This window comes from Castor canadensis, chromosome X (assembly GCF_047511655.1).
Source record: "Castor canadensis chromosome X, mCasCan1.hap1v2, whole genome shotgun sequence".
NCBI classification, from domain to species: Eukaryota; Metazoa; Chordata; class Mammalia; order Rodentia; family Castoridae; genus Castor; species Castor canadensis.
The window spans coordinates 35,592,588-35,616,052 of NC_133405.1; the positions used below are offsets into that span (position 1 = coordinate 35,592,588).

Consider the following 23,465-nt stretch of genomic DNA (forward strand, 5'->3'; position numbering starts at 1 on the left):
TCGTCATATGATTGAGGAGTTTCTACGTAAACCCTGGTTGGAAGTGATTAATCTGCAATGCAGGTTTCATATTAAGAGGCAAATATCTTTGATCCCTAGCACTAGATAAAAAGATAAATATGTAAAGAGAATAATCTCATAGAATTCTATAAATGCCCTGTAAGAGATGAATCCACTCAATTAAAATATATTTGTGGACTGACACCATTAAATAGCAGTATTTATCACTGTGAAAATTTCAACTATGAAATAAATCTTATTACAGATAAGATGTAATAGATGAATAGATGAAATCTGAAAATGAGTTTGATGATGGAGACACTCACTTTGAGCCCTAATGAAAGAAAATATTACCCTCCTCTATAAAATAATGCCATTTTCTCATTAGTAGACCTGTATTAAAAAAATTATACTCAAAACATTAATATTATATTTTGAATTTTTTCAATAAAATATTTGTAGAAATTTGTTTTCTCTCTTGTTATATAAATAACTACATATTGTTCTTGAGTTTGCTTCTTGGCCTTCCTGACCTGGGGCATTTATTCTGTAGCCCTTTACAGAAAACCTTTGCCACACCTGCACTAGAATAAGCCACGTGAGGGATGAGACAATGATAACTTATCACTACATGACCAATATTTAGAACAATGCCTGATGTCCACTAGAAGATCAATAAATATTGACTAGCAGAATCATAATGAAAACTTTGGACTGAGATCTAATGATCCAGCACTGTGATTCTCCAAGGCTTACACTGATAATTCTCTTAAACTTTACTTGGGTTGGGGGTGTAGCTCAGTGACAGAGTGTTTTCCTAGCATGCACAAAGCCATGGTTTCAATCCCCAGCACCTCAAAGAACAAAACATAAAGAATAGTTTTGCCTGGTGTGGTGCTACACACCTGTAATCCCAGTACTTGGGAGGCTGAGGCAGGAGGATCATGTGTTTGAGGCCAGCCTAGGCTACATAGGGACATCTTGCCTCACACAAAAAAGAATGATTAATACTTTATGTAATTCATTCAAGGGACAGTAAACTGATTTAAATTCCCATGGTTTTATATCTTGCAAACTTCTAGTCACAAGGTCCTGCTCTTTTCACTAAAGTCTCTGTTAAAAATCCACTATTTTGGTGCCATCACTTGGATTATTGAAGGTATCCTATATAAATTGCCCCAGGTACCTGTCATCCACAAAGAGAATTCTGAGCATTTCTGGGTTGGGAAGGAAGAGTGGAAGATGCCCTCTTATACGTGGAGGGAACAGGATTTTTAAGATCCCTGTAATTGTAAATCATTTACATGATTTGGGTCCAGAATACATCAAGAACTTTTGTGGCTCAGTGTTAGAGTTCTTGCCTACCAATTGTGAGGACCTGATTCAATCCCCAGCACCACAAAAACTCTTACAACTCAACCATAAAATGACAAATAACCCAATTCAAAATGGGCAAAGAATTTGAATGGATATTCCTCCAAAGAAGACATACAAATGGCCAGAAATCCATAAAAAGATACATGAGCTGGGCTCCAGTGGTACATGCCTGTAATTCTAGCTGCTTGTGAGGCAGAGACCAGGACCAGGCACATAGTTCAGGGACCCTATCTATCTTAAAAACCCAACACAAAAACAGGGCTGGTGGAGTGGCTCAAATGTTAGAGCAGCTGCCTAGCAAGTATGAGGCCCTGAGTTCAAATGCCAGTAACGTCAAAAAAAAAAAAGATACTTGACATCATTAGTCATCAGGGAAATGCAAATCAAAGCCACAGTGAGGGGCTGGGAGCATGGCTCAAGTGGTAGAGTACCTACCTAGTAAGTGTGAGGCACTGAGTTCAAACCCCAGAACCACGAAAAAAAAAAAAAAAAAAAGAAAAGAAACGAATAGTGTGTCCAGGATACCACAAAGTAGCAATACTGTCAGGAAGAAGTACTGTACAGAAAGTACTCAAAGAAAAAAAAAGCCACAATGAAATACCATTTCACACCCTTCATACCCACCAGGATGGCTAAAATAGAAAAACAAAAAAAGAAGCAGACAAGGGCTGGAGGCATGGCTCAAGTACCATCAAAAAGAAAACTATAAATAAAATAAATAAAACAGACATTAACAATTGTTGGCAAGGATGTAGAGCAATCAGACTCCTTATATATTGCTGATGGGAATGTAACATTGTGCAGTTTCTGGTAATTCCTCAAAAGGTTGAATATAGACTTTCCATCTGACCCAGCAATTCTACTCCTAGGTATACACTCAAAAGAATGGAAAGTAGTTATCCCGATAAAAACGTGTACACTAATGTTCATAGCAGCATTGTCTATAATATCCTAAAAGTGGAAACAAGGAAAATGTCCAACAATTAATGCATGGATAAACAAAATATCCATACAATGAAATACTATGCAACCATAAAAAGGGATTAAGTTCTACAATATGGCTAAACTTTGAAAACATTTTGTTAAAAGAAGTCATACAAATAATCACATATTATGTAATTCCATTTACGTGGAATGTCCAGAATGGGCAAATCTATAGACATAGAAAGCAGATTAATTGTTGCCAGGGACTGGGATGGAGTTAGGCAGTAACCAGTAATAGGTGTAGGATTTCTTTTTGAGATAATTAAAATATTCTGGAGTTAGATAATGGCGATGGTTGCACAACTTTGTGAATATACTAAAACCCACGGAATTATACACTTTAAAATAGTATACTTTATGTAAGGTGAGTTTTATCTTTTGTTTTTCTTTGGCTGCACTGTGGTTTGAACTCATGGCCTTGTGCTTGCTAGGCAAATTCTCTAGTACTTGAGCCATACCCCCAGACCTTTTAGCTTTGCTTATTTTTGAGATAGGGTCCCATGATATTTGCCTGGATTGTCATTCTCCTACTTACTCTTCCCATGAAGCTTTCCGTGACAGGCACACCACCATGCTTAGCTTTTTTGTTGTTATTGTTGTTGAGTTTGGGGGTGGGGGAGGGCGTCTTACAAATTTTTGCCTAGGCTGGCCTTGAACCACAAACCTCCTGATCGGTGCCTCTAGAATACCTGCCATTACAGGTGTAAGCCACCGAGCCCGGGTGTGAATTATATCTTTTTAAAGAAGATGCCTCTAGGCAGTCATCCTGAATACCGTGATTTACAATAAAAATCATGGACTGGAGGTGTGGCTCAAGCACGAAGTCGTGAGTTCAAATCCCAGCCCCACTAAGAAAACAAAAAAAAAATTTAGAGGCACACCTAAAATCAGTATTATGCATATATATAGTGTGTACTGTATAGTCCTTTGTTATGTCAGGTTTTACATATACATATATGCAAATGTGTATCATAAATATTCACGAGTGTATAGAACAATTAAGGATGTCGCAACTAAAGTAGTCTTAGCCAAGGTGAAGGAGCTTCCGGGCGACTCCGGCGCCCAGGAGCATCAGAGACTGACTCGCCACTCGGAAGTTTATGACGCTACATGGTCACGTGACAAACGTTGCCTTAGGGAAAAGACGCAGCGCGCGTCGGTGACGTCATTCTGTGCGACTCTGTGGCCCGCCGTCAAGTTTTCTGGTCGCTCTTCCAAACTATGCCGAAAGTAGTGTCTCGGTCGGTAGTCTGCTCTGACACCCGGGACCGCGAGGAGTATGACGATGGCGAGAAGCCACTTCACGTCTACTACTGTTTGTGCGGCCAGATGGTCCTGGTGCTGGGTGAGTTGTGGGGACGGAGGGCGTCGCCGGGAGCGAGGATTCGGGTCTTTTTTTTTTTTTTTTTTTTTTTTTTGTCTTTGGAAGTACTGGCTCTTGAACTGAGGCTTCTGGTTTTTTTTTTTTTTATACTGAGGTTTGAACTCAGGGCCTTCACCTTGAGCCACTCCACCAGCCCTTTTTTGTATCGAGTTTTTTCGAGGTAGGGGCTCGCGAACTATTTGCCTGGGCTGGCTTCGAACAGCGATCTCTGCCCCCTGAGTAGCTAGGGTCACAGGCGTGAGTCAGCAGAGCCTGGCAGACTTCGGGTTCTTGAGGGCTGGGATTTCTCCTTGAAGATTGGTAGGCTTTTCCTTACCGTCACAATCCCCCCCGTACGCATTCCTGCTTCGTACAAAGCCATTTTTTCCTGTTTTCTGCTTAACCTTGTGACTCTATCCAGACCTCCTTCAAATTAAAACCCTCCTTCAGAAAAAATACTGCATCTCCCTCTCAATCCACTTTCTACAAAACTACCAACTTGGGCTGGTGGAGTGGATCAAGTGGCAGATGCCTGCCTTGTAAGCGCGAGGCCGTGACTGAATTCACACACCAGTACAGCCAAAAACAAAACAACAAAAACTACCAGCTCTACAAACTGTACCTTTGTTGCTAGAAAAAGATGTTGTAGTACCTCTTATCTTAGAATGAAAACAATACCCTCTCTTGATCCACATTTCCCTCCAGCTATAACCTCATCTCTTTGCTGCTTTTATAGCAAAACTTCTCTAAAGAGTTTCCAATATTGGCTGTCGCTTGACTGACTTGGAGCAGACTTTCCTTTGTACGTCACCATGTCAACCTTATTTGTCAAGATTACTAACTGAACTCCATGTTACCAGTTCCAGTGGTCAATTGTCAGTGCTGTATTTGTTTATTTGAGACATGGTCTCACTGTGTAGCCCATGCTGGTGTTGAAATCAGCATCCTCCTCCCTCAGCCTCCCAAGTGCTGGGATTACAGCTGTGCTCTACCATGCCTAGTCAGTGCTCATTTTAATCCCCCTTTCAGTTAAATTTGAGATATTATCACTCCATTTTTCTTGTAACACATTTCTTTATTTGGCTCCAAGACTCCACACACTCCTCATTTTCCTCCTACCTCAGATTTTTAATTCCTTTCAGTGTTTTTAGCTCTTTTCAGCTCCTTTTAACCTCTCAGACTTCTGGGTATTTCAAGGCTCTAGAGCTCCGCATTTTCACCTATTCTCTCTGTGTACTTGCTGCCTAGGTGATCTCAACCATTTCCAAGCTTTAAATACCACCTATTTTCTGCTATCCCACCATTGTTCACCATTAGCCTGCACCTATCCTCAAATTCCACTTGCCTATTCAACATGTCCACTTGGAGGTCTAATGGGCCTCTCAAATATTATGTTTAAAATTTAATTCATGATCCCTTGCTTCCTGCTCTCCAATTGCTCCTCTTGTACTCTTCCCTGTTGAGTAGGTGGTACTCCTGCAAAGAGTAAATAAATTGGGCAAGGTGGCTCACACCTGTAATCCTAGCTAATCAGGAGGTAGAGATTGAGATGAAGGTGGTTCAAGGCCAATTTGGGCATAAATGCAATGCAAGACCCTATTTGAAAAAGATCTGAAGATCTAAAGCAGAAAGCACTGGTTCAAGTGGTGGAGGTCCTAAGTTCAAACCTCAGTACTGCCAACAACAATAACAAAAAAGAGTAAATGAGCTAATGTGTAAATTAGTGTTCTCTAACCCCCTTCTCCACATCATTAATCTCCAACCACTCTGACCACTTGACTTTATCTATGATCCTTTCTTTACTTAATTTGCATTGCACCAATTTTCTGTCTGCTTTATAACTGTACCTGATTTATTTCATATGCGTTTTCAGATTAAAACTCCTCTGACTAGGCTGGGTCATTTGCACACTATATACATCATACCATATACCCTTTTTTCTTAATACTTATTCACTTTTTCCATTGTCTTTTTCATAGGCTTTCCAACATGCTTGCTTTATTACTTCTTCTCAGTCTAATGCATTATAACATGAACCAATGTACTAATGATCAGAGAAACCTGAAATTGCAACATTGGGATAATTTAATCCATTCATCTTTCAAAAGAGTAAATACAAAATCGATAAAATAAAATTATATGTGTATGTATGTATGAGGAAAAAGTCCCTGAAGGAGGATGAGATTTGCCAAAAATGACCAGGGTAATAAGAGAGCTGGGACCAAAATGAAGGTTTCATGATACCAAGTAATTTTTAGTTGGAGAATTCAGTAATAGGCTTAATAATAATGTGCTAAGGGCCTCACTGAAAACTTATGTTTAGCTTAAGAAATTTTTCAGTGATTCTAGTAACCAATTTTTTCTCCATTCCTTCAGATTGTCAGTTAGAGAAACTGCCCATGAGGCCCCGGGACCGATCCCGTGTGATTGATGCTGCCAAACATGCCCACAAGTTTTGTAACACAGAAGATGAGGAGACCACGTATCTTCGGAGGTAGGGAATTGATAGTCTCTGACTAGTATTTTACTATTGTGCTGGAGTCTGTTTATGAAGAATTTAAATCTAGTGTTGAACAGATCATCTAGTTGGGCCCAGTACTTGACATTTGTGGTAGTTCTCTATTTTCTGATTATGCAGTAGAATCCTTTGTGTGTGTGTGTGTGTGTGTGTGTGTGTGTGCTTTGTTGAAATGGTGCTGAGATGTAATTCCATTGTCATTTGGTAGCTGTCATTTGGTTGTAAATTACAGGTTTGGATGAGTTTATTCAACTTGTAATCTTTTGGAGCATACCATGTGCCAGGCACTGAGCTAGGTCCTGGATCTGTGAATGAATGAGGCACGGTCTTTAGAAAGAGCTCACGGCACAGTGAGGGAACAGGCTACCTATTGTGACAAAGAAATTCACGTGTGAACAAAAGGCTATGGGAGGGCCTGTAATCCTAGCTACTCAGCAGGCAGAGATCAGGAGGATCGAGGTTTGAAACCAGCCTGCGCAAATAGTTTGAGAGACCCTATCTCGAAAAAAACTTTCACAAAAATAGGGCGGGTGGAATGGCTCAAGGTGTAGGTCCTGAGTTTAAGCCACACACAAAAAGGCTATGGGAAAACAGATGGGAGTGGGTCACTTTGCCCTAATGGTGGTCAGAAAAGACTCCAAAAGATTGTGGCTATTTCCATTTCTTTTTTAAGCAGGGGAGTGAAGTGGTTCAATTTGAGAATCCTTGGTTTATATTAGGAAGTTAAAGCTTGGAGGGGATAAATTTACATAGAAAGAGTGTGGAACAAGAAGAGAGGACTGAATATACTTCAAAGTTTCTGAGAAAAAAAGAGAGGACTGAAGATTTAAAAAGCAGAGAAAAGAATTGGAACAGAACCAGGAGAACCTACTGATATGGAAAACAAAAGAGTGTCTCAAGGTGTGTGTTTACAGGGGGGTATGAGAGGGGCCAACAACAGGTGCTAAATGCCACAATCCTGTGGAATTAAATCCATCCACTTTTCAGCAAATATTTAATTTACTGAACTATTATGTGCCAGGTACTGTCCTAGAAGTCTGGAATATACCAGTATAGGAGTATGCTGGAGCTGCTATAATAAAGTACTAGGTGACTTTTAGTAACAAATCAGGTACCAGCCCCATTATGACAACTGGGCTTCTAGAATTGAGCAGCTAAAGAGAAAAATTGGTTATGTACGAGATACACCTGGGAGCACAGGTTATAAAACTTAGGAAATTTGCAAAGGAAGGTCCTTCCGGAAGTATTGGGAAAATACTGTTATGGTATAGGGAAGATTTGTAGATACCATGTCCTATCTAATGCTAATCCATTTTCTTGTGCTTTGTCTTTATCCATTATTTAGGTTGCTGATTTTTTTTGACACTATTGGGGTTTGAACTCAGGGCCTTTAGCTCTTGAGCCATGTCCCCAGCCCTTAGGTTTCTGATTTTGAAAATTATCAACTGGCTATCTTTAGGACCACTCAGATATTTATTATATATAATATTTATGTATAATTACATATATAATATTATATATTAAGTTAATATGTATTATTCAGTTAGTATAGAAAGTAATCTGACACCATAAATTAGATGGTATCATCACTAGGTCAGAAAACTACTGGGGTGACACTAGACTGAAGTATAAACCCTGAAATCCAGCCACTCTGACACCCTGGAGGTGAGCTAGCTTTAGGCCTCGCCTTAGTGCCAGGCCAAGGGCCTCTGGCCGTGTTGGACTGTTGAGCTACAGAGTTCTTAAAGAGTTTCCCACAGCCATGTAAACTCCCGCCTTGCTCCAGTCATGAACAGCCTTTCCAAGGGCCCGCTCAGTGTGCTCCTCTGTTGACCAGGATGGAATCTGTTTTTAGAGGTACTGGGCCTTTTACTTGCTAAGCCACATGCACCAAGGCCCCAGCCCTCATGGTGGAATTTTGGTCTGCTCTTGCTGTTCTGAGTATATAGGAAGCGCCAGTTACTGAAAACAGCTGTCTGCTGAGCACATGCCCCAGGGCCATTCTGTTCCAAAGTAATCCTCCTTTGACACTGCCATCCCTCCTGCCCTCTTTCTGTTCCCACTCCCTAGTTGCAAATCCAGTGGGTGCTTTTCTGTCTGTATCTTTGTTGACCATGCCTCCCTTGATGCTGTTGACTTCCTTGATGTTTGTGAAGGTTCACAAGAAGCTGGAATTATGCCCAGCTCTTTTTGATATAGTTATTTTTCAGGTGGGTATCTCACATTTTTGTCTAGTGCTGGTCTCAGATCGTGATCTTACCTATAGTCTCTTTCCTAGCTGGGACCACAGGTGCATGCCACTGTGCCTGGCTTATTGATCAAGATGGCATCTCATTAACTCTTCTGCCTGGAGTGGCCTTGAACTATCATCCTTCTCAGCTTCCTGAATAGCTGGCATTACAGGCATGAACCACCATGGCCAGCCTTAAACTCTTCTATTATACCCTCTTATATTCTAGTGTCTGTAAGTTAGAGTACAAATTCCAGCCTCCTTTCTCAACAACTAAGATTCTGATTGTGACAGCTTCTTCCAAGCAAAAGGAGTGGAAGTAGAAGTTGTTGGGTGGAGCTTCTGAGGAAAGCCCTTTTTCCTTGTCTCCCCTTAACCTGTTCTCCTTTTTGGAAAACCAACATGATGATGGGAGCACTAGCAGCCATCCTGGGACTGGGAAGGAAACACCAGAAGAATTGCAGAGCCTTTGTCATGCTATCCTTAGGTCTCAACCGTTGCCAAGAACTGCCTTCCTCTGGATTTCTTGTATATGAGAGAGGACGCTCTTGTGTTGAAATCATTGCATTCTCGTCTCTATTACTGTGATCCAAGTTCAGGTCCTTCCTTTTCCTTCTCCTATGACACCATGATTCATTGAGTGGCTGCATCCAGAAATGAGAGTCAGTCTCTCCTTGTCTCATACATCCTCACCCCCATCATCTTCTGTACTCCCCCAGTCACTCACCAAGTACTGTCCACCTCTCTCATAGCTGTCTCCTGTTCAGCCCTGCTATGTTGCCATCATTTAAGTTTCCAAGGCCCCTTGCTTGGGCTATTAAAGTGGCCTCTTATACATGGTTTTTCTGCCTCTAGCTTTGCTCTCCTCCAGTCTGTCGTCTGCCCAAGTTATATAAAGTGCACGATCGGTCAGTCCCCTGCTTCACTTCCCTTAAATGACTTTCTTCAGTGAAATTCTTACCCAGAAGTATAAACAAATAAGACTGATGGCAGGAAACTGCTCTGATTGAGGAAGAGTTCAGCCCAATCCATTAAGGTTTGCCCCCTTCCATGATTTCATTTAGAGATCATTGTGGAGAAGAAATTTTAAAATCCTGGTTAGCGGCTGGGGATATAGCTCAGTAGTAGAGCACCTGCCTAGCATGTACAAGCCCTGGGTTTGATTCTGGCACTGCCAAAAAAAAAGAAAAACCTGCTGGTGAGCAGGATAAAATCCAGGCCTGAAGTTTCCACGTGATAGTGCCTTGGCCTATGTGTCCATGTTCATTTCCTTGAATTTTTTTTTTTTTTGCATCATTGGGGTTGGAATGCAGGGCCTCATACTTCCTAGGCAGGCACTGTTACCACTTGAGCCACTCCACTAGTCCTTTTTTGGTGAAGGGTTGTTTTTTTTTTTTTTCTTTTTTTTGAGATAGGGTCTCTTGAACTATTTGTCTGGGCTGGCTTCGAACCCCGATCCTCCTGATCTCTGCCTCCTGAGTAGCTATTTTTGTGAGCCACTGGCACCCAGCTCCCTTGATGGTTTTTAAACAACAATAAACATTTATCATTTCATATAGCTTCTATGGGTCAGGAGTTCAAGAGCAAGCTTAGCTTGGTGGTTGTGGTCCCTCATGAAGCTGTAGTTAAGAGGTGGACCATGGTAGAGTCATTTAGGGAGTCTTGATCAGGCCTGGAGGTTCCACTTTCAAGGAGGCTCACTCACATGGTGACAGCTTAGTGTTAATGTTGGCAAGAAGTCTGTTTCTTACCATCTTAACAAATTTAAGTGTACGGTATTGTTAATTATAGTTGCTATACTGAATTTATTCATTCGCCTTGCATAACAGAAACTTTATACCCATTAAACAACTCCATTTCTCACACCCCAGAGCCTGTTAACCACCATTCCACTCTCTGCTTCTCTGAGTTTGACAAGTTCTGATTCCACAAATAAATGAGATTATACAAAATTTCCCTTTTTGTGCATTGGCTATTTCATTTAGCATAATGTCTTCCAGGTTCCTCCATGTTATCACAAATGGTAGGATTTTCTTCTTTAAGGACAAATAATATTTGTGTGTGTGTGTGTGTGTGTGAGAGAGAGAGAGAGAGAGAGAAGAGAGACTGAGATTAAGACTTTTTCTTTATCCATTCATCTGTTTATCGGTAGACATTTCGTTGTTTCCATCTTGACTACTGTGAATAGTGCTGCAGTGAATATGGGGGTACAGATGTGTCTTCAACATATTGATTTTATTTCCTTTGGTTATTTGCCCAATAATTAAATTGCTGTATCATATGGTGGGGTTTTTTTTTTTTTTTTTTTTTGGTGGTGGTACTAGGGTTTGAACTCAGGGCCTCACACTTGCTGGGCAGGTGCTTTACTTGAGCCACTCCACCAGCCCAAGAAATATTTTTATTAAACACTGCATAGATAAACAGATCTTTTTCTTTTGGCAGTACTGGGGCCAAAAGTTTAGGACCTTGCACTTGCTGGGCAGATAATGTACCACTTGAGCCAGGTCTCCATCCAAATGTAAATTTTTCTTTTTCTTTCTTTTTTTTTTTTTGGCAGTAATGGGGTTTGAATTCAGGGCCTCCTCCTTGTTAAGCAGGTGCTCTACCGCTTGAGCCACTCTTCCAGGCTTGAAAGACCATTTTCTGTTGAGACTGTCAGCTTGAACATCACCTCCTTGTGTAACCTTCTATGACTGCCTCAGACAGACTTAGTGCTCGTATTTCTGTTGCCATTACACTGTACACATCCCTCCATTTAGGAACTTACCTCCTGGGCTGACAGAGGGGCTCAAGTGGTAGAGCACTTGCCTAGCAAGTGTGAAGCCCTGAGTTCAAACCCCAGTACCACCACCAAAAAATTTAATGAAGAATTTACCTCCTTGATTATAATTTTCCTCATTAAACTGAATTCTTAAAAGAATTCATTCAGCCACTGTTTATGCATATCTACTTTCTGTCTAGTACTTTGCTTATTTCTGGTCTATTTTCTGATCTTGTGGATGGGATGACAGAAAATGAGTTACACAGAAAAATTAAGTCATTACAATTATGGAAAGCCATACGAATGAAACAAAGGACTTATATAGAGAATGACATGAAATCTGCTTAGAGAAGGTGGTCAGGGAAGACCCCTCTGACCAGGTTACATAGGAAGTGAGACCAAAACCAATTGAGAATGGGGCAGCCATGGTAACATGGTAAGAAGAGCATGTGTGTTGTGTGTGAAAGGTCAGATATTGGAAAAAAATACATGTTTGTTCAAAGAACAGAAGGAAGACTGGTGGCCAGTGCATATGGAGGGAGGGAGATGATGTGTGAATTGGTGCAGAGGCCTAATTGTGTACTCAGTTGGTGCCTGATAGGCCAACTGATAGGTAAGGAGTTTACATTTTATTCTAGCTGTCTGGGGAAGCTACTCTGCCTCTCTTTAGAGAATGATTTGGAATGAGAGAGTAGTGGAAGCAGATTTTAGAATAAGTGGTTAGAATTTTATTTTAGATATGAACACAGAGTGAGGAAGCCCTAAGTATGACATACACACATACCAAAAAAAAGTTTGCTTTGACTGCAAAAAAATTAAAGACAAATGACAAACTGGGGAAGAAATATTTGCAAGACCCATCTCTCCCTGTTTTGACAGTACTGGGGGTTGAACTCAGTGCTTGCTAGGCAGGCACTCTACTGCTTGAGCCATGCCTCCGGTCTTTTAGTGTTGGCTATTTTTGAGATTGGGTCTTGCTTTTTGCCCAGGCTGGACTGGATTGCCATCTTTCTATTTATGTTTCCAGCAGTAGCTGTGATGACAGGTGTGTGCCACTGTGCTCAGCTTTTGGTAGAGATGGAATTTCATTAACTTTTTGCCTGTGCTGGCCTCAAACCAAGATCCTCCCAGTTTCTACCTTCTGAGCAGCTAGGGTTATAGGTGGAGCCACCAGCACCCAGCTGCAAGGACCCTTAATACTGGCAAGTCTCAACTATAATATAAATATATTTTTGTCTGTTGACATCCAGATACTTTAGACAAAAGATATGAACTGACAGTTCACAAAAATACAAATGTCCATTAAATTTATGGAAACGTGGAACTCCACTCTTTAAAATGCAAAGTATGAGATGCAAGTTTTCTTTCCCTTCCCTTTCTCCCCCTCTCCCCCTTCCCTTTCCCTTCTTTTCCCTTTCCCTCTTTTTGAGATAGGTCTGCTGTTTCTCAGTCAAGTCTTGAACTCATAATCCTCTTGCCTTATCACCACACCTGTTGAGACCTCATTTTTCATGTGTGAGATTGTCAGGGAGGCTGTTAAATAGCATACAGTGTTGGCGACAAGTGTAGGGAAACAAAATCCTCAATACATAGGTGGTGAGAGTGTAAATTGGTTCATGTTCTATAGAGAGTAATTTGGCAATGTCTACCAGAATTTAAAATGTACACCCTTTTAGGAATGTTTCCAACAGGAAGACATTTTGGTTCACCAAATAAAGGATACAGTACAAATCTTCTAAAGAATGAAGCAGCTGGTACTATGCTCCTTTGCCTAGCCACCACTGTTTTATCCCCTTTCCATGGTGTCCTAATAAATCTTTGCTTTCTCCTAAAGAAAAGTGAAGCAACTCTGTTATTTTAAAAGTGAATAGAGTACAAGAGATATTGAGAGAAAGAAAGAGACCACACAAATATTATTACAGTATGTTGCTATAATTATACTACTGGGGGGAAGTCAGTGCTGTGATTTGAACTTAGGGCCTCATGCATTGCTAGTCAGATGCTCTTACCACTTGAGCCAATCCACCAGCCCTGAAGCAACTCTTTATTCAGATTTTTTTTTTGCTATACTGGGGTTTGAACTTGGAGCCTTGCACTTGCCAGGCAGGTGCTCTACCACTTGAGCCACTCTGCCAGCCCCAAGATACATTTTTAATTAAAAAAGGTAAACAACAGTGTAAGGTATGGTACACTCATCTAAAAAAAGGGAAAAAAACCCATTATGTACCACAGCTGGGGATATAGCTCAGAGTTAGAGCTGTTGCCTGGTATGTAAAGGCCCTAGGTTAAATCCTCACCCCCAAAAGAAAAAAAAGTACTCTGTCCCTGGGATGAACACAAAATACCAGAAACATTTTGCCTCTGGGAAGGGAACTGAGTGATGGGTAGAGAACAAGTGAGGAGGAGGTTTACTTTTCATTTTATACTTATGTGTATATATTGACTATTTAAAAATTGAAACAAAGGGTGGGGAGTGAGGAGAACAATCTGGAAGTTGTTACAGTTGTCCAGGAAATGATAATAGTGGTAGTGATCTCTCTATATATAGATATATCTCAATATATCTATATCTATATATCTAGTATATATATATGAATATATATATACATATATACGAATATATGTACATATATGCAAATATATATATATATTTTTTTTTGTGATACTGGGGCTTGAACTCAGGACTGTGCTTGCCAGGCAGGTGCTCTACCACTTGGGCCACATCCTTAGCCCTTTTTGCTTTAGTTTTTTTTCAGGTTTTTTGTGTGTGTGATACTGAGGTTTAAACTCAAGGCCTACACCTTGAGCTACTCCACTAGCCCTTTTTTTTGTGTGAAGGGTGTGTTTTCAAGATAGGGTCTTGCAAACTATTTGCCCAGGCTGGCTTCAAACTATAATCCTCCTGATCTCTGCCTCCTGAGTAGCTAGGATGACAAGTATAAGCCACTGGCGCCTGACTTAGCTATTTTTTGAATGGGGTCTTGGGTTTATGCTGAGCTGGCCTGGACCATGATCCTCCTATTTATGCTTCCCACATAGCTGGGATGACAGGCATGCACTACCACACCCAACTTTTTATTGGTTGAAATTGGGCCTCTCGAACCTTTTCCTGGACTGGCCTTGAGCCTGAATCCTCCCAGTCTCTGCCCCCTAAGTAGCTAGGATTATAGGCATAAACCATCATGCCTGGCTCAAGATCTTTTGCTTTTTTTTTTCCAGCAGCACTGGGGTTTGAACTCAGGGCCTTACACTTGCTAGGTAGGTGCTCTTACTGCTTAAGCCACTCCAGTTGATCTTTTGCTTTTTAAAATTTGAGATTAAATTAATCAGATTTGCTGATGAAGGAAGTGTGAGAAATGAGGGAAGGAGAAGAATCAAAGATGAGTTCCAGGCTGGGCCTGTGTTCAAGGCCAGCCTGGGCAAAAAGTTAGCAGGATGCCATCTCAACCAATAAACTGGTATGGTCACACACACCTGTTATTTCAGCTACATGGGAGGCATAAATAGGAGGATTCTGGTTCAGGCCAGCCTGGGCAAATACTTATGACCCTACCTTAAAAATAACTTACAGCAAAACCGGTGCTGGTGGCTCACACCTGTAATCCTAGCTACTCAGGAGGCAGAGATCAGAAGGCTCATGGTTTGAAGCCAGCCTGGGCAAATAGTTTGTGAGACCCTATCTCGAAAAAGCCCATCACTTAAAAGGGCTAGTGGAGTAGGTGTAGGCCCTGAGTTCAAATGCCAGCACCACACACACACACACATTACCCTAAAGCAAAAAGGAATGGGGGTGTGGCTCAAGTGGTAGAGTACTTGAGACTCACAGTACCTCTTAAAAAAAAAAAGGATGATCCCAGGTTTCTGTTCAGTCGGTGGTGGAGTTGAGATTTTATCTGTATGTTGGTTATCTAAGGCAGTGTTGTGTAGGCTCCCAAGCTTGACTGCCTAGGCTGAAATTCAACTTTTTCTACTTCCTAATACTATGACCTTGTGCAGATCATGTAATTCTGCTTAGGTTCCTTAATCTGTAAAATGGGACTAATAATATGACCTACCCCTGAGGGTTGTTATAAGGATTAAATGAGTTAATTCATGAATAATTTTAGAGTAGCCCCTGGCATATAGGAAAAGGTAGACAGTTATCCCTCCATATCTATCTGTGGGTGATAGTTTCCAGGACCTCCTGTGTGTTCTAAAATCTACAGATATTCAAGTTCCTTATATAAAATGGCCTAGCATTCGCATATCACTTACTCACACCCTCATCTATATTTTGAATAATCTTTAAGTTACTTATAATATCTAATACAGTGTAAATGCTGTATAAATATTATACTGTATTGTTTAGGGAATAATGACAAGAAAAGTCTGTAGATACTTAGTAGTAGCATAATTTTTTGAATATTTTTGATCCATGGTTGGTGGAATCCATAGGTGTGGAACCCATGGATATGGAAGGCTATGTGCAGTGGACTCGGTATCCATGGCTGTCTGGTTCCAAGTAGACCACCGTTGAGGAAAACCCGCAGATACTCAGGATGCTTTAGTGTTCTGTGCATGCTTGATTCATTTCTCCCATGATGCTGCCCAACTTCTGCTAAAGGCATGCTGCCTTTCAGTAAATCTCAGATTTTCACCTTATCAGTTAAATTTAGCACGTTATGTGCCCTTTTCATCTTGGGAGGATTACCATAACTTTTACCTTGCTTTTTGGGCACCATTTGCTCTTGCGGAGACACATTTTCCCAAAATTTAGGGCGGGGAAACACTCAGCAGATCACACAATGATTTAAACACAACGGACTGACTGAGGGCTTCTCCCCACCAACTAAGCTGCATAATACATGCACAGGAATTTAAAATTTTTGGTTCTGAAATTTATTTTGATTTTTTAATTGTTTGACTGCACTTGGTCAACACTACACGTAATAAGGTAGGCTTATTGTTAGTTGTTGCTGCTGTTATTATTGTTCTTACTACAACTCCAATTGCCATTATGACTAGTATATTGCTCCCCTTGTTCCTCCTCTGTTAGAGAGGTACCTGATTCATATTAGGGGCTCAATAAATACTTGTTGAAAGAAGGAAGGAATGCTGGAGCTGTAAAACTAATACACTGTGTAACCAATTGATCTATGTAATAAACATTTGAACTTTTAATATGAGGGAATGAGTGATGATGAGTGATAAGTGAAGTGAAGAAATAAGGTGGTAAGGTCAGTTGGTTATGAGATTTGCCCCTACATTTTTATTTTTTACCTTCTATTTTCTGTGCAGGCCTGAAGGCATTGAACGACAATACAGGAAGAAGTGTGCAAAGTAAGTATTAATAGTTCTGTTTCTCCAAGCATAGGCAAATAGAGGCATAATGTGTTAGGAAAATAATTATTTGATTACATTTTTCTGATATGTCTCTATCCTATAATCTTGACTGCCTTCAAATACCAGTATGTTTCTCAAAGACACTAGTCAAAGTTATATCCCCGACTAGCTGACCATAAAAAAGTGAAAGGTTTTTTGAAGTAGGGACTCACTGTATTGCCTGGGTTGGCCTCAAACTTTCAGTCCCCCTTCCTCAGTCTCCTGAGAAGCTGGGATTACAGGCATAAGCCACCATACCAGGCAAAAATGAGTTTTTAACATGGTATAATTTTTTTAAAATGAGATGTAATTTATCTGGGATAAAATATTTTAAGTGTACAACTTGGTGAGTTTTAACAAAAAAACATAGCCATGTAATAACACCACCACTGTGATATAAAACATTCCCAGCACTCCATGTGCCCTTTGCAGCCAATCCCTTTTCTCCACCTCTCTCCTGGTAAGCACTGCTTTCTGTCACTATGATTTTGCCTCTCCTATAATTTTTTCATTGTTTTCTGTCTTTTGTCAGTACTGGGGTTTGAACTCGGGGCCTCATGCTTGCTAGGCAGGCACTCTACTACTTGAGTAACTCCACTAGCTGCCTTTCCTAAAATTTTTTGTAGATTCTATAGTGTGTGTTGTACAACATAACAACATGCATCTTTTGCAACAGGTTTTTTTCACTCGGTATAATGCTTTTGGGGGATTCACCCAAATTGTCATGTATATCAATAATTTTTCCCTCTTTATGGCCAAGTAGTATTCCGTGGTATCAGTTTGTTTATCCATTCATCCATTAAAGATATTTGAGTTGTTTCTGGTTTGGGCTATTACCAATAAAGCTTCTGTGACTATTGTGGTATAAATCTTAGTGTGAACATATGTTTTTTCCTGGAATGGAATTGGCTGGATCATGTGGTAAATGTAACAGTATAATTTAATGCAGATATCTTTATAAAACATAGGGCCATAAATCTAAGAATGTTAGTTTAAAGAATATTAATTAAAGTAAAAATTATAATATTAACCTACAGAAAGTTCCACCTTGTCTTGGAAGACTCACACTAGCAGAATTAAAGCAGAGGAAAATAGGTAAAGAAGACATTTTACTTCTCAGCCATACTGGATTGATGAAATTGGTTTATAATGTCTTATAGGTCTACTTTGTTTAGTTTAAAAAGCTTAATAATGGCCAGCCAAAGAAAGTGGCAGTTACTACAGAGTTTAGTTTGTCAACCACAACAGTGGAGCATTTACACTCCCCTTGATGCTGCAAAACAAAACTAAACAAAATACCCAAGCCAGTTAACCTGCGCAGAATGGTAGCAGTTTGGACTGCAAAGCAATCAGTACTATGGGCCAGCATTTCCCAAACTTGTGTGTAATGACAATAATCACTTAGGATGCTGATTAAAATGACAAATACCTAGGCCCCCTACATTTGCTGAATCAGGATCTGGGAGGAACCTAGAAATCTGATCAGCAATTTTAACAAGCACCCTAAGTGAATCTTATCAAGAGCTAATCATTAGTTTATGCCACAAGCAAAAATACTCCCTGAGCCTAAGCACACTTTGCAAATCATTGTTTGGGGATTTGGAATTGGAGGCCTCCCAGCAATTCACTGTGCCTTTGCAGGTGTGGACTACCACTCTTCTACCAGTCCCAGCCGAAGAATGCTCCCGTGACCTTCATTGTGGATGGAGCAGTAGTGAAGTTTGGCCAGGGTTTTGGGAAAACAAATATATACACTCAGAAACAAGAGCCTCCTAAAAAGGTAATTATTATTGAAGGAGACAGACTACTTGAAATAGCTGTAGATTTAGTCCCAATTTTTATTTATTTTGATTCCTTTGCCATGTTCAGGATCAAACCCAGGGCCTTGTGTATGCTGGGCAGGGACCACTGAACTATATCCCAGCCCCCAAGTTTTAAAATAAGGATATAATGCACAAAAAAACTTCCCTGTACGGCCACATTCTTTATTTAAAGAGCGCTATTTTTTTTGTATAAGCAGATGTTACATAATTGTAACACCTATAATTTGTTTTTTTCTTTCCTACAGTTGCTTTGAAAGTAAGGTTAGAAATTGTATGGTTTTCATTTTCCTTTAAAATTGCTTCTTTTTCCAGTGTGAATAATTAAACAAAGAATGAATTAGGCTAATTTTAAAATATACTTAAAAACCCCTTGATGGCAAATGTTACAAAAATATAGTGTAAATGAAAGCATTGGTACTTTTAAATAGTCAGCCTGTCTCAAAGAGGCAGGTATACCACAATCCTGCACATAGGCATGTGTGTGCATACACGTGTACACACACACACACACACACACACACACACACACACACACACACACACACACACACACACGGCTTATGGATCTTCTGAGAGTGAAATAGTGAAATTAGCCTGGCTCCTCTTTGTGCTACTCCAGGTGATGATGACCAAACGGACTAAAGACATGGGCAAGTTCAGCTCTGTAACTGTGTCTACCATTGATGAGGAGGAAGAAGAGATTGAGGCTGTAAGTGCTTGGAGTTGGGGATGGGAGAGGAAGGGGACTCCAGAGCCAGAGTGCCTGCATAGCAGAACAACTAGAGACTTTGCTCTCAGACCCTGCTCTGCTAGTAAAAAAAAAACTTTGTGACACCGGGCTAGTGCCTGTGTTCCTGCATCTCAGGGACATCTGCAAAATGAGAACAAAGGAGTTGGATTCTCTTTATCCTTCTTTAATTTAAAAACTACTAGATTGAATGATTTTAGGTCCCCGCTAGTCCAGCTCTGATGGTCCATAAGTGTGTTCTTAGCAGTAGCAGCAATTCCCCTTCTGGTACCTCAGTAGAATGATGTTTTTGGAGAGGTGTTATCTGTAATTTTAAGAATGATCTCCGTTAACCTGAACTCCAGATTCTTGAAAAAATGAAGCATTGGAAGTGAAGAGGCCTGCCATTTTAGTTATGATTTCCTGGCTTGAACGGTATAAATTGCTACTATGGTCTTCCTTGTAGTCCTTTGGTGAGAGTGCTGGGTTGAGGACACTTTCTTTTTCCTTCAGAGGGAAGTTGCTGATTCGTATGCACAGAATGCCAAAGTGATTGAAAAACAACTGGAGCGCAAAGGCATGAGTAAGAGGCGCCTGCAAGAGCTGGTGAGTGGCATGGAGTAGAATGGTGCAGGGCTTCCTAGTTTGGATTTCTTGTTCTGAACCATTATCTAGAGGCAGGGGAATCCTTTAGGAAGCTGTTGGAAGTTACTAAGATAGTTGGCTGCCAGCTTTCTAACCCTGGCCTGTGACTTTTGTTACACCCTGCTCTATAGCAGTGGCTTCAGGGTCTAGGCCCACTTTTTAGATAGCCCTAAGTAGGGGGATGTTTTAGTCTACTACTTTTGGTTAAAGGTCAAGAGTTAAAGGTCATGGTTTCTGGATGCTCTTCATGATGTAATGCTGTACAATAATTCTACCTTGGTGTTAACCTGAATTGGGGCTGGTCATTGCTGCTTTTTCTTCTTTCTTTTTTTTTCCAGTACTGTGGTTTGAACTCAGGACCTCCTGTTTGCTAGGCAAGCACTCTACCACTTGAGCCACGCCCTCAGTTGTGGTCATTGCTTCTTAAAGCAGTAGTAGTTTTCTGCATTATTCATGGGCTCATCTTAGAACATGGCACCTCTATACATGGTGATGCCTACAGTTTTAGTTTTTTGGTAATAACTTACAGTATTTAATTAAACTCAGACATTACTGCATTGAACCTCATCAGAAGATATATCAGTAGCTGGGCATGGTGGCACATGTCTATAAAATCCTATCTTCTCAGGAAGCATAGTCAGGAGGATCACAAGTTCAAGGCCAGCCTGGGCAAAGTTAGCAAAACCCTGTTTCAAAAAAACAAAATCCAAAATGAAAGGGCTGGGTGTGTGGCTCAAGTGGTAGATCACTTGTATATCAAAGAAGAGACCCTGAGTTTGATCCCCAGTACCATGCATACACAACAGCGTATACCAGTTTCTTCTAATGACTGTAGTGGAGTTTTGGTGATGTAGGAATTGGAGCCCAGTTTCTGTTTTACCTTGCCATAGTGGTCTAGAGCAGTACTTCTCAAACTTTCTAAGATGAAAGGCCAGTGTTTCCTTTTTTTGATTTCCAATTTTGTGATTTGTAAAACACAAAAGAAAAGGAACTGGCCTCAATGTGTATTATTAGATTGTTTTCTTATTACAATTCTGTTAAATTGATGCAAAAGTTTCTAAGTGTTTACTCTCAGTTTTTGTATGTACATTGCATGGGCAGATCAGACAGTTCATGAACCACACAGTTAAGCAGCACTTCTTTGGAATGGTGTTCTTGCTGTTCTGCCAAGAGTAGGATACTAGTGTGCCATGACATTGATTCCCTGAGCCTTTGGGAGGTGCTGGGGTCCTGGAATCTCTACATTGTCTTGGGCCCTCACCTTGTATATTCACCTACAAATATGTTTTGCTTACAAGTATCATTTTCTCTAGGTTCTCTAATATTAGAAAGTTTGGAAAACAGTTGCTAGATACACATAAGGATTTTAGAACTACTTCTAGTTTGTATACTTAATAAGCATGAAGGGAGAGTATTGGAGACAGAATAAGGAAGGAAAAATAGAGTTTACTGTGATGTAAACAGTTTTTGTTTTTTTTTTTCTTTTTCCCATTCCAGGCTGAATTGGAGGCCAAGAAAGCAAAAATGAAGGGGACCCTGATTGACAACCAGTTCAAGTGACCAGGACCTTTCAGACTAGAGGCAAGCACTTAGGTCAGGAAAAAAAAAATCGCTTCTTCAATGCAGGAGGTATCACAATACCTGACTTCAAACTATATTACAAAGCAATAACAATAAAAACAGCATGGTACTGGCACAAAAACAGACATGAAGACCAGTGGAACAGAATAGAGGATCCAGATATGAAGCCACACAACTATAAGCAACTTATCTTTGACAAAGGAGCTAAAAATATACAATGGAGAAATAGCAGCCTCTTCAACAAAAACTGCTGGGAAAACTGGTTAGCAGTCTGCAAAAAACTGAAACTAGATCCATGTATATCACCCTATACCAAGATTAACTCAAAATGGATCAAGGATCTTAATATCAGACCCCAAACTCTTAAGTTGATACAGGAAAGAGTAGGAAATACTCTGGAGTTAGTAGGTATAGGTAAGAACTTTCTCAATGAAACCCCAGCAGCACAGCAACTAAGAGATAGCATAGATAAATGGGACCTCATAAAACTAAAAAGCTTCTGTTCATCAAAAGAAATGGTCTCTAAACTGAAGAGAACACCCACAGAGTGGGAGAAAATATTTGCCAACTATACATCAGATAAAGGACTGATAACCAGAATATACAGGGAACTTAAAAAACTAAATTCTCCCAAAACTAATGAACCAATAAAGAAATGGGCAGGTGAACTAAACAGAACTTTCTCAAAAGAAGAAATTCAAATGGCCAGAAAACACATGAAAAAATGCTCACTATCTCTAGCAATAAAGGAAATGCAAATTAAAACCACACTAAGATTCCACCTCACCCCTGTTAGAATAGCCATCATCAGCAACACCACCAACAACAGGTGTTGGCGAGGATGCGGGGAAAAAGGAACCCTCTTACACTGTTGGTGGGAATGTAGACTAGTACAACCACTCTGGAAAAAAATTTGGAGGCTACTTAAAAAGCTGGACATCGATCTACCATTTGATCCAGCAATACCACTCTTGGGGATATACCCAAAAGACTGTTACTCCAGAGGCACCTGCACACCCATGTTTATTGCGGCACTATTCACAATAACCAAGTTATGGAAACAGCCAAGATGCCCCAGCACTGACGAATGGATTAAGAAAATGTGGTATCTATACACAATGGAATTTTATGCAGCCATGAAGAAGAACGAAATGTTATCATTCGCTGGTAAATGGATGGAATTGGAGAACATCATTCTAAGTGAGGTTAGCCTGGCCCAAAAGACCAAAAATCGTATGTTCTCCCTCATATGTGGACATTAGATCAAGGACAAACACAACAAGGGGATTGGACTATGAGCACATGATAAAAGCGAGAGCACACAAGGGAGGGGTGAGGATAGGTAAGACACCTAAAAAACTAGCTAGCATTTGTTGCCCTTAACGCAGAGAAACTAAAGCAGATACCTTAAAGCAACTGAGGCCAATAGGAAAAGGGGACCAGGTACTAGAGAAAAGTTTAGATCAAAAAGAATTAACCTAGAAGGTAACACCCACGCACAGGAAATCAATGTGAGTCAATGCCCTGTATAGCTATCCTTATCTCAACCAGCAAAAACCCTTGTTCCTTCCTATTATTGCTTATACTCTCTCTACAACAAAATTAGAAATAAGGGCAAAATAGTTTCTGCTGGGTATTGAGGGGGGGGGAGAGGGAGGGGGCGGAGTGGGTGGTAAGGGAGGGGGTGGGGGCAGGGGGGAGAAATGAACCAAGCCTTGTATGCACATATGAATAATAAAAGAAAAATGAAAAAAAAACTGTAATAAAGTCAGGCATGGCAGTATAAACCTGTAATCCCAACACTCAGGGAGGCTGAGGCAGGAGGATCTTGAGTTCAAGGCCAGCCTGGACTATACAGCAAGTTACTATCTCAAAAAAATAAAATAAAATAAAAACTTTAACAAAACTCATATACAGGGGCTGGCAGAGTTGCTCAAGTGGTAGAGCGCCTGCCTAGCAAACGTAATGCCCTGAGTTCAAACCCCAGTACCACCAAAAAAAAGTGAAACTCATATACATTTTAAAAGCTACTAAGATATGCTATGTGAATAGAATTTCCTCTGATTGTAAAAACAAAAGGTTAAAATAAATACCT

At 40.4% G+C, this 23,465-nt stretch overlaps 1 protein-coding gene across 1 annotated transcript; it reads left to right on the forward strand.

The window, feature by feature from the left end:
* Window positions 1–3,519: 3,519 nt before the first annotated feature.
* Window positions 3,520–21,469, forward strand: Steep1 (STING1 ER exit protein 1). Its single transcript, XM_074062607.1, has 7 exons — window positions 3,520–3,706; window positions 6,101–6,218; window positions 16,511–16,552; window positions 18,236–18,374; window positions 19,037–19,126; window positions 19,658–19,750; window positions 21,287–21,469. The coding sequence occupies exons 1-7, from the start codon at window positions 3,583–3,585 to the stop codon at window positions 21,347–21,349; spliced, it is 669 nt and encodes a 222-aa protein (XP_073918708.1). The 5' UTR covers window positions 3,520–3,582; the 3' UTR covers window positions 21,350–21,469.
* The last annotated feature ends 1,996 nt before the right edge of the window (window positions 21,470–23,465 follow it).

Bases quoted from the DNA above. Each gene is read 5' to 3' on its own strand.
- Steep1 (XM_074062607.1), top strand. From the start codon at position 3,583: ATGCCGAAAGTAGTGTCTCGGTCGGTAGTCTGCTCTGACACCCGGGAC. The intron at 3,707-6,100 runs GTGAGTTGTGGG...CCATTCCTTCAG, and splicing joins CCAGATGGTCCTGGTGCTGG to ATTGTCAGTTAGAGAAACTG. The intron at 19,751-21,286 runs GTGAGTGGCATG...TTCCCATTCCAG, and splicing joins AGAGGCGCCTGCAAGAGCTG to GCTGAATTGGAGGCCAAGAA.